This window comes from Gopherus evgoodei, chromosome 1 (genome assembly GCF_007399415.2).
Source record: "Gopherus evgoodei ecotype Sinaloan lineage chromosome 1, rGopEvg1_v1.p, whole genome shotgun sequence".
NCBI classification, from domain to species: domain Eukaryota; kingdom Metazoa; phylum Chordata; order Testudines; family Testudinidae; genus Gopherus; species Gopherus evgoodei.
The window spans coordinates 78,094,522-78,106,643 of record NC_044322.1 but is presented as its reverse complement, the minus strand read 5'-3'; the positions used below and the strand labels follow the sequence as shown (position 1 = coordinate 78,106,643).

Sequence of the window (12,122 nt, the reverse complement as noted above, 5' to 3'; positions counted from 1 at the left end):
AGTGAGACCAATGTGAGTTGCCTGAGATGAAGATGGCATGAAGTATTTTGGAAATATAGTTCTAGAGTTTGAGTATGACAGGGTGCAACTGATAAAGAGGCTGTGGCAGTATGAGACTAGAAGATCTCCAGCAGTAGGGTGTTAGCCTGATATTTTGGTTCAAGTCCCAGCACCACTACATACTCCCCACATGATCTTGGGCAAGTCACTTAGGGTACACCTACACTACAGGATTAGTCCGATTTTACATAAACCAGTTTTGTAAAACAGATTATATAAAGTCGAGTGCACGCGGCCACACTAAGCACATTAATTCGGTGCTGTGCGTCCATGGTCCGAGGCTAGCGTCGATTTCCGGAGCGTTGCACTGTGGGTAGCTATTCCATAGCTATCCCATAGTTCCCGCAGTTTTGGAATTCTGGGTTGAGATCCCAGTGCCTGATGGGGGAAAAATCATTGTCGCGGGTAGTTTTGGGTAAATGTCATCACTCATTCCTTCCTCCGGGAAAACGGTAGACAATCATTTCACACCCTTTTTCCCTGGATTGCCCTGGCAGACGAAATAGCACAGCAACCATGGAGCCCGTTCAGCTTTTTTTTTTTTTTATTGTCACCATATGTGTACTGGATGCCGCTGACAGAGGCATTACTGCAGCGCTACACAGCAGCATTCATTTGCTTTTGCATGATAGCAAAGATGGTTACCAGTCGTTCTGTACGTCTGCTGCCATTGTAAATTGGCAATAAGATGACTGTTATCCGTCGTTCTGTACTGTCTGCAGCTATCATGGATGCCCCTGGCTGAGGTCGGCTGGGGGCGCAAAGGCAAAAATGGGAATGACTCCCCGTGTCAATCCCTCCTTTACGGTTTCTAAAAATAGAGTCAGTCCTGCCTAGAATATGGGGCAAGTACACTGATTCTCTAGTATATCAGAGAGCACAGCTGCTCTGCATCAGATCCCGCAGAAATGATGAGCTACATGCCATTCACGGGGGGGGGTGCCCCTGCAACAACCCCATTCGTTGCTTTCCTCCTCCCCCAACCTTCTTGGGTTACCGTGGCAGTGTCCCCCACATTTGTGTCATGAAGTTATAAAGAATGCAGGAATAAGAAACAGTGACTTGTTGGTGAGATTAAATGAGGGGGAGGCAGCCTCCTGCTGCTATGACAGTCCAGGCAGGACATTAAGAGGTGTGGGGGAGAGGAGCCCAGCATCCCGCTGCTATGATAGTCCAGGCAGTACATAATCTTTCCTTTACACAGGAAAGGGAGGGGGCTGATGGAGCTCAGCCCCCAGTTGCTATGATGAGGACGGTTACCAGCCGTTCTGTACCATCTACTGGGAATGACCAGGAATCATTCCTATTTTTACCCAGGTGCCCCCGGCCAGCCTCACCTGAGGCCAGCCAGGAGCACTCATGGGCTGATGGTGATGACGGATAGCAGTCATATTGTACCGTCTGCCACCGGGGAGGGGAGAAAAGCGGATACTGCTCTTCACTGCTGCAGCATCGCGTCTACCAGCAGCATTCAGTAGACATAAGGTGACACTGAAAAAAAGTCAAGAAACGATTTCTTTCCCTTTTCTTTCATGTGGTGGGGGGAGGGAGTAAATCGACGAGCTATACCCTGAACCACGCCGGACAATGCGTTTGAACCTACAGGCACTGGAAGCTCAGCCAAGAATGCAAATACTTTTCGGAGACTGCTGTGGACTGTGGGATAGCTGGAGTCCTCAGTACCCCCTCCCTCCCTCCATGAGCGTCCATTTGATTCTTTGGCTTTCCGTTACGCTTGTCACACAGCACTGTGTAGCCTGGAGATTTTTTTCAAACGCTTTAGCATTTCGTCTTCTGTAACGGAGCTCTGATAGAACAGATTTGTCTCCCCATACAACGATCAGATCCAGTATCTCCCATACGGTCCATACTGGAGCTCTTTTTGGATTTGGGACTGCATCGCCACCCGTGCTGATCAGAGCTCCATGCTGGGCAAACAGGAAATGTAATTCAAAAGTTAGCGGGGCTTTTCCTGTTTACCTGGCCACTGCATCCGAGTTCAGATTGCTGTCCAGAGCGGTCACAGTGGTGCACTGTGGGATACCGCCCGGAGGCCAATACTGTCGATTTGCGGCCACACTAACCCTAATCTGATATGGTAATACTGATTTTAGCGCTACTCCTCTCATTGGGGAGGAGTACGGAAACCGGTTTAAAGAGGCCTTTATATCGATATAAACGGCCTCGTAGTGTGGACAGGTGCACCGTTAAATTGGTTTAATGCTGCTAAAATCGGTTTAAAGGCATAGTGTAGACCAGGCCTTAGTCTCTCTGTGCCTCAGTTACCCATCTGTAAAATGAGGATAAATAGTACTTCCCTACCTCACAGGGGTGTGAAGAAGATAAATATGTTAAAAGATTGTGAGGCACTCTGATACTACAGTAATGGGGGCCATATTAGATATAAAAAAAAGATACAGCATACTCCAATAGGCAATATAAAGTGGAGGAAGAGCCCTTGGAGGAGTAATAGGCACTATGATGACATTTTCATAACACAACAGGAAAGACTGATTGGTAACTTTCTAATACTTTGAGTGCTTCCAAGCAATGAAAGTCCCATTATTCTGAAAGTTTTAAAGTAAACTGGACAATGCACATGTAAATATTGCAAGGAGTAATCCACAACTGGCGGGATAGAGCATTGATTACCAGTAGCTCTTTTCTATCTTTAATGTCTACATTTTTGATTTCACTGACCTGTCATGAACCCCTATAGTGGCAAGTGACCATGTTCAATATAGTCTCCTTCCTTTGGATAAACATGACTGGTTCTCTGTGTGAATTTCACATGCACAGATAGGGTTTAGGATTTAGGGTGTTATTACAATAAAGTGTGTACACAAAAGCTTGTTTACTAGTGGAGATCAGCAAAAGGCCTAATTAAAAAAAACATCAGGCCTGTACTGATTAACAGGGCAGTACATTTGTAATTATGATCTAATCCCATATTAAAAAAAGGGTCTCTCAATAAAGTGTTTCTAGGTTAAAAAAGAAGCAGGATTTATCAGAGATTCTTAATATAATTTTAGCCAGCTGCATTGTGCCTATATTCACCCCATGTTATGGCTAATTTTGCTTTATGATGTTAATTTTCCCCCCTCAAACTCTTTGTTAAGGTCTTCACTGGCAATGGTAACACAACTTGGTGCGTGTGTGCAGGGTCAGGGAGAGCTATAGTCCTAAAAACAATGTGACACTCCACTTTTTATGCTAGCAAACAAAAAAATATGCCTGCAAACCCTGAGTTCTTAGAACTGATCTAAAATAATAAGAGATATACCAGCTTAAATGTGTTAGCTATTAAATATTTCAGTGATGATTCAAGCCAGAAGTTAAGCCACCACAAAAATGAAATCAATTCCATGGTTTTCTGGTTTGCATTATTGGCTGCTTCCAATGCCATTTAGTCAGTCAAGCTACTAACAGAGTAACTGTACTGTCTTCCACAAGGATAATTTTGGTTTGACTCAAGTTTTCTTAGATTTTTTTTTTAATAGGAAAAGAGTTCAGCACAAAATTTTTTATGTGAGTAAAACCCAAAGCCTTTCTAGAATGAAAGCCACTAATGCGCTATGCACTTATCTCATACGGAAACAGATATATTGGCTTTCCATAATTTTCAAAAGTACATGTTAAGCTATCCCAACTTTATGGCATCTTAACCAATTAATTACGTAGCTCCTTCTCCTCCTTTCGAGACTTAAGAACTACATACTTTGCCCAAAAACCTGCTGAGATTTTTTTACAATTCTATGTTTTTTTTAAATATAGAAAGTAACTGCAGACATTCTGCATTCCACTTGCAAGAAAGAACATAAGAATGGCCATACTGTGCCAGACCATTGGTCCATCTACCAAGTATCCTATCTTCAGACAGCGGTCCAGGCCAGGTGCTTCAAAGGAAAAAAACAGAAGAGGGCAATTTATTGAGTGATCCATCCCATTGCCATGTCCAAGCTTCTGCAACACAGAGGCTAAGAGATACCCAGAGCATGGGGTTGCATCCAATGTTCTCTCTAATTTTTTCCATCCATGTGCGAAATAAATTTTGTTACGTGCAGATATGCACCAAGAGTAGAAACAAAAAACCTAGATATGATTTATATTTTAAGAAGTTACCATAAGGATAATTATTCCAGCCAGGACAGGTTAGGCATTTTAGAACTCACTACTCAATTAAATTTAAGAGTAAGAAAAATAATTATGAAATGCATAGATCAGTCAAAACACAAAAATAACACACATTGAAAGAATAAAAATAGAGAATATATGTGCATTGCAAAAAGTACCCAGTAGCAGCAGCAGTAACAATAATACAAGTTGTCATAAACAGATAGCTAAGGGTTAATGTCTCTTACACCTGGAAAGAAGTACCTGAAACACCTGACCAGAGGACCAATCAGGAAACCAGACTTTTTCAGATCTGGGTGGAGGGAAGTTTGTGTGTGAGTCCTTTGTTCTTGGGTCTTCTGCCTGTCCCTCTCGGCTATGGGAAGGATTTTTCTATTTCCTGCCTTTCTAATCTTCTGTTTCCCAGTTGTAAGTACAAAAGATCAGATAGTGATTTATATGTTTTTTTGTATTTACATGTCTATAGTTGCTGGAGTGTTTTGAATTGTATTCTTTTTGAATAAGGCTGTTTATTCATATTCCTTTTAAGCAACTGACCCTGTATTTGTCACCTTAATACAGAGAGACCATTTTTATGTATTTTTCCTTCTTTTTATATAAAGCTTTCTTTTTAAGACCTGTTGAAGTTTTTCTTTAGTGGGGAACTCCAGGGAATTGAGTCTGTGCTCACCAGGGAATTGGTGAGTGGAAGAAGTCAAGGGGAAATCTGTGTGTGTTAAATTTACTAGCCTGACTTTGCATTCCCTCTGGGTGAGGAGGGAAGAGAGATTAGCTCTCGGTACTTCTGTTTTCCAAGGCTGAAAACGGGGGAGGGTGGAATCCCTCTGTTTAGATTCACGGAGCTTGCTTCTGTGTGTCTCTCCAGGAACACCTGGAGGGGGGAAGGGAAAAGGTTTATTTCCCTTTGTTGTGAGACTCAAGGGATTTGGGTCTTGGGGTCCCCAGGGAAGGTTTGGGGAGACCAGAGTGCCCCAAAACACTCTAATCTTTTGGGTGGTGGCAGCTTTACCAGGTCCAAGCTGGTAACTAAGCTTGGAGGTTTTCATGCTAACCCCCATATTTTGGACGCTAAGGTCCAAATCTGGGACTAGGTTATGATACAAGTATGTGTTGGAAGGTGAGCATGAAAGAGTGAGAGTATGTGTGTGGGGGGGCACGAGCGCAAATGAGTGAGACATATAGATACACACACACACACACGTACGTGTGAGCTGGCTACTGGGGAAGTCTCAGAAACATTGCACTGTCTTTAAAAAAGGCCCTCAGTCACTCATCCTTCATTGCAGGAGCACTGAGTCCTGAATCACAGTGTCCCCTCTCCCCTGCTCTGCAGAGATGGGGGTACAGGGAAAGGCGGAGGGGGACACCCTGATCATCCCCCACTCCACCCCTGCCCTACACAGCCAGCAAGAGGGTCCTGGGAGCAGCTGCAGGATGGAGCAATGTGCGGGGAGGGGCACCTGAATACACACTACTGGCTGCATGCACTCTGCTAATCAGTTGGGCAGCATTTGAATCTCTCCTGAGCAGCTGTGCAAAGTGAGCAGTTTACAGGGAACACAGGTTGCATCCCTGACAATCTTGGCTAATAGCCACTGATGGGGCTATGTGCCATGAATTTATCTAGTTCTTTTCTGAGTCTTATACTTTTGGCCTTCACAGCATCCCCTGGCAAAGTTCCATAGGTGGAGCAAGAAGGCCTGGCAGGCCAGGTGAAGTGCTCTGAGCTCCCTGACACTGATATGGAGGACCAGATCATCCCACAACCATTGGCCCTGGGTGCTCAGCTCGCCCAGGTGGACTCCCCAGCCCAGGTCTGAAGCATCAGAGTTAGTGATGGGCACACAAAGAGGACTCCCTGCAACACCAACCACGCGTCAAACCACCAATTCAGGAATGACAGGATGTGATCTGGCATCCTGACCACACACTGTAGATAGTGTCTGTTGGGGGCATAGACTGACACTAGCCACATTTGCAGAGGCCAGTGGTGGAGCTGGACGTAACTGACCACATAAGTACAGGGGCCACGTGGGCCAACAATCGCAAGCAGGTGTAAGCTGTGGTGAGGGGGCAATTGCTCAGATGGGAGATCAGGTCCGACATAGCCTGAAAACATGCCTCCAGGATGAAGACTCTGGCCCACATGGAGTTGAGAACCACCCCTATGAATTGTGTATGTTGAACCGGCCTTAAAGTAGATTTTTTTTTCTCATTTAAAAAGAGGCCAAGGTCGTGGCAGATGGAACACACCAGATCGAGACTTCTCTGTACTTGTTCCAAGACCTGCCCTTGATGAGCCAGTGATCAGTGTCTGAGGTAAGTGGCCACCGGCAGCGTACATTTTATAAAAACCCTTAGAGCCAATGAGAGGCTAAAGGAGAGTGCTGTAAAATGGAAATGGGGTTCACCCACTATAAAAACAGAGGAAACGTCTGTGATTTTACAATAGAGATGTGAAATAGGTGTCCTTCAAGTCGAAGGTGGTGTACCAGTCTCCTGGATCCAGAGAGGGGACGATTGATGCCAGGGAGACCATGCGAATTTTCAATTTTTTGAGAGATATGTTGAGGCATCACAAGTCCAGAATGGGTCTGAGGCCCCTTTTTTCTTTTGGGATTAGGAAATAGCGGGAGTAGAACCGCTTTCCCCTTGTGTCCCAAGGGACCTCATCCACCGTCTCCATGTGCAGGAGCTTCTTGACCTCCTGAATGAGGACTTGCTCATGAGAAGGGTCCCTGAAGAGGGATGGGAAGGGGCGCGGGAGGCTGAAAATTGTAGGGTGTAACCATGACACACTATCTCTAGCACCCAATGGTCTGAGGTGACTTGGGACCAGGCCAAATGGAAGGGACAAAGATGGTTGAGGAAGGAGTGTGATGGATCCTGGAAGGTAACTGGGGCATTGCTCTTGACCTCATCATCAAAACGAGAGCTTCTGGCCCCTGGAATGTTTTGCGGATCGGGCTGCATGGGTGAGTGGGAGGAAGGAGAAGGATGGTGGCTGAAACTAGCATCTCTGTCCCTTCTGCTTGCAGGTCCCTATCGAGACTGCCAAGGCCTAGGCAGTGGCCAGAACTACTTCATCATAGGCTCTGGTGTACGCATTCCCAGCAAGCGAAGGATGGCCCTGGTGTCCTTCAGCCCATGCAGCCTCACATCCGTGTAGCCTGAAAAAAGACTGTTCCCATCAAATGGGAGGTCTTGGATGGAAGTCTACATTTCCTGGGATGGACCTGCAGTCTGACGCCAGGAGCTGTGCCTCATCACCACCGCCAGAGTGACTACCCTCACTGCAGAGTCCACCACATCCCATGCTATCTGGAGGGAGCACTTGGCAATCGCAGTGCCCTACTCCACCCGGGTGCCGAATTCTTGGGCAAAACCATGTGGAAGGGACTCCTTGAATTTATGGAGAGAGTCCCATAAGTTAAAGTTTAACAGCCAAAGAGGGCCTCATGGTTAGCCACCAGAACTGCAAACTGGCCGTCGAATAAATCTCTCCCTCCAAACAGATCCAACCATTTGGGCTCTTTATTCTTGGGGATCAAACTGGTATGCCCCTGCTTGTCTCTTTCATTGGCCACAGAGACCACCAGTGAGCCTGGGGGAGGGTGGGTATAGAGGTCCTCAAACCCCTTGGCTGGAACAAAGTACTTCTTTTCGGCCCTTTTTTGAGGTGAGAGTAATGGAGGACGGAGTTTGCCAGAGACCCTTGGCAACCTTAAGGACACCGTTGTGCACCAGTAGTGCGACATGTGTTGGAGTGGAGGCTGACAAAACATTAAACAAGATGTATGTCTGTTCACTCATTTCTTCAACCTCCAGGCCCAAGTTCTCGATCACCCAACGCAGCAAGGCCTGATGTTCCTTGAAATCGTTCAGCGGGCTTGCCCTCGAGAGTCCCGCAACCGCTTCATCTGGGGATGAGGACAATGATTGCATCACGGTGGAGAGGTTCCAGGACATCTTCCCCTGCGGGGGAGGGTGGCTTAAGGGTAGGCGCTGTTCCTTTTGCTTTGACCACCAGGCACGCCTTGTGCACCGAGCCCAGTTCCTTCGGTGATGTCAGCTACTGCTCCAAGGTGGCAGCTGATGAACGGTGAAAAGGAGCCATTGGCATAACCGGCATTCCTCATGCACCTCAATAAAGCCACTGGCCATGCTACCAAGTCAGCGCCGTTGAAGCAGCCTCGGGTGCCTATTCACACCAGTGCAGACTAGGCAAGGGATCACCAGAGGAATCCCCTTCTGGTGACCACGGTGGAACTGTCAATGACTGGGTCTGCTTGCCGACTGTTGTCACTGGGGACCGATGCCCAGAGCAAGGTGATCAGTACCAGTATCAAGGGGACTGGTGTGTGCGTGGGGGGCGGGCCGGGACTGGAGACACAACAGGGAGCACTCCCAATATGCAGGCCATTAGGACCCGCACCTAGAGGAGAATCTGCAGGAGGATGAGTGGTGCTGGTAGTATGGAGACCGGTGTTTTGCTCTAGGCGATCAGCATCAAGATGGCAGTGATGGTCACTGGTGCCATGTTCACTGAGGATGAGTCCCAGAGTGTCTGGGCTGCAACTCTGGTGACCTGTGGTGCAGAGGTGGAGCGCGCTGCTTTGTCTCAGGGGATTGGCAGCACTCCACTGCCCTCTAAGAGATCTTAGTGGCTGGCTTGCCCTCTTGGGAAGCCTTTGCCAATTCCTCGGGCACATGCTGTATCAGTGCTGTGGGTGGAAGCCTGTACTCTGTTGCCGCTGGGGGAGCCTGTGAAGGCGTTGGTGCTGCCAGGGTTTTTGGTCCCAAGCCACTCCTGGGAGACAGTGGTGGATTTTTCACAAGGCTAAAGGCCCCAGCTGACAAGGAGCGAGCATGTGGCTCCAGAGTGGCTGGGGAGCCCAAAGTGAGTCCTTTGCCCGATGGCCTATGACGCTTTTGCTCGGTGCCGGGGAGTCATGCTTTTTAGTCTTCTTTTGGGCACCAAGGATGGAGAATAGTGCCAAAATGCAATACAAATAATAGACAGACCTATGCATAGCACAACAGACATTGCAGAACAGTAGCTATTGTACACCAGTTAAGAGAAAAATGGTTATATATTGAAAAATAAAACACGAAGTACAGGACAAGGTTACTTTAAAATCAGAGAGAAATCTTACACTGGAAATGATTTTATTACTTACCAAACCAGCTATTGGAGTAGACAGACGATTGATCTTCTTAATGATGCCAGGTTTGATCTTGTTAATCAAACTAAAAATAAATGAAAACATTAACCACGATGCTATTATGTAATAACGTTAACATTTTACTCTAGGCATACAAAAAATCAAATGTTTGTGAAAAATTGTTTCTACATATTTCCGATTTAAATTTGAACTTACTAAAACATGATATAAAAAAAGTTGATACTCAGCTTTCCAAATATAAAAATCAGTCACAAACATAATCAAGAGGCAAGATGGCTGAGAATGGCAGACAGAAGGCACAAAAGAAATGCATAGGTAAGGGAAAGAAATGGATTTAGGTTCCTGCCACAAAAGTGGAGATTTTCACCAGAATCTAAGCTCTTTTGTTAAAAAAAAAAAATTCTTCTGGTTGAGAAGATACCAGTATTTTCATTTTCAGGCTGAAAAATATTTAGTTTGCTCTGCAAACACTATAAACACCACCAACAGATTAACAGAAAAAAATTAATATTTGTAAAATGGTTATTTGTACACAAATGGTTAGTTTCTTATAATCAGCACAAAGGAAAAAAGGGTTATCACTTAAAAAAAGTGCATCAACATTTCTTTAAGATGTGGTCAAAACTCAATGTTAAATACTTCAAAGTTTATGTTTGTCTAAAGGACACACCCAATGGAAGGCTCCATTTTAATACATTATGTCATTCACAATACAAAATAGGCTTCAAGAACCTGATTTACAAAATCAAAGGCAAGCAATAGCATACTTTTAAGCATGTACGTGCAAGTCAGGTATTCATGCTTACATAGTCAAGCAACTGAGGCAATTACTCCCTCGGAGAATAATTAAGTAACATTTTTATCATAAAAAATGTCACGCAATTGTACTTTATTTAGGATAAAAGTTAAACAAATCATTACGATAGCAAAACATTTCTTTTTTTAAGGGTTGGAATAACGGGGGTGGGGGGGGAAATGGTTCTCTGGTTTATTCAATATAAAATTCATTAGTCCTACAGACCCTAAGGGGGCCTCATCCTGCTGCTGCATTCATGTGGACAGATCACTGCATCTGCACAGAGCACCAGTGATGTCCATACTACGGTGACCAGACAGTAAATGTGAAAAATCGGGAAAGGAGGTTGGGCGGAGGGGAGAATAGGAGCCTATATAAGAAAAAAGACCCAAAAATCAGCACTGTCCCTATAAAATCGGGCCATCTGGTCACCCTAGTCCAGGGATCTCAAACTCAGATCATGACAATGGCCACATGAGGACTAGTACATTGGCCCAAGGTCCGCATCAATAACACCTTTTCATATAAAGATATAAAAGCCCCCCCCCGCCTCCGCTCCATTCCTTCCATGAGGCCCCGGCCCAGCCTGCCTCCTCTCACCCTCTCCCTGTCCCTATTCCAACCCCTTCCCCAAATCCCCGCTCATCCCGCCTCTTCTCCACCTCCTCCCCTGAGCGCACGGCTCCCTGCTCCTCTCCCTCCCTCCTGGAAAGCGCTAAGCACCGTCAAACAGCTGGAGGTAGGCAGAAGAGTGGGGATGTGGCACATGGGAGGGAGGGGGTGAGAGGAGCTTGGCAGCAACAGGAAATAACTCCACCAGCCACATGTGGCCCACGGGCCACGTTTTTGAGACCCCTGCTCTAGTCCATGTATGTGCATCACACAGAACTAAAGATGCAGTTGCAGAATTAAGGTCTTAAAACTACCTGCTCTGCACAGATTACTTGCCCCTGCAGTATAGATTTCATAGAAACCTATTAAATTCCAGTAATGAGATGGAAAAGGTAGGAAGAAAGATAAAATTCCACCTGATTTGCTGGAAGGGAAAGTAAGGCTCCAGGACTATGGGTATTAATATCTCAACATTTCAATAAGTAGTCACTAAAAATAGGAGTATTTGAAGATTTACAGTAAAAAAACCTATTGGGTGGGTTTTCAAAGTATTATTTAGCTTTTGCATACAACATTTTCATTTGTCTATGTTTTTGGTGCAGGTGGTTTAGAACATGGGATGGTCTACAAGAAGTATGACTTAAATGAAGTTACCTTTCTGGACTACCCACAAAAAATTCAACGTGTTACAATGAGAATTCAGTCTTCTTTACCTCAACAATTGCAGCAGAGCCACTCAAACAGCTTACTAGTATAGTATTTAGTTTATCGTTATAATTTTTGTCCCCTATTATACCACAGGGGAAATACTGTAGTTGGAAAATTTTGCCCATTTTATTCATGAAACCACCTTTCCTTCTACCTCTCAATATATTAAATTGAGATAGCTTTAAAATTATCTATAAATCTTAAATGCGGACTGGAACAAGTTAGTGCAATGTAACTACATTTTCAGAAGGCATTTTTTTTTAAAAAGAAAGTTATATGCTAAGTCAACCTGCTCAGCAGAATTAATTTTGAGATATATTTTACTGCATACGGCTATTAATGTGAGTTAAATTAAGCCGATCAGCTTCAGAAGAGAGCTGCCATATGCCAAGTGCAAGTTAGTCTTCCATTCTTTTGCCAAACATATGACAACAATGACCACACTGCACCTTTAAGTGGGTGGTGGGACATTGTTTGGCTTGCAGGGGGAAAGGGAATAGCTCTTTACAGGCTGAGTGAGCGAGGCTCAGAAGCTGCTGCAAAAGGGAGAGTGGGTCATAGCAGTGATGCTGACTCATCCCCAGGAACCAGAATCAGAGACTTTAAGGTCAGAAGGGACCATTACG

The 12,122-nt window shown here is 45.2% G+C and overlaps 1 protein-coding gene across 14 annotated transcripts in view; it reads right to left on the bottom strand.

The window, feature by feature from the left end:
- The window catches only part of LMO7 (LIM domain 7), a 197,556-nt gene that overhangs the window by 120,892 nt on the left and 64,542 nt on the right, over positions 1 to 12,122 (bottom strand). For all 14 annotated transcript variants that reach the window (XM_030566674.1, XM_030566693.1, XM_030566684.1 and 11 more), the window contains one exon: positions 9,375 to 9,444. In XM_030566674.1, coding sequence (XP_030422534.1) covers positions 9,375 to 9,444 — 70 coding nt within the window. The remainder of the gene's footprint in view (positions 1 to 9,374; positions 9,445 to 12,122) is intronic.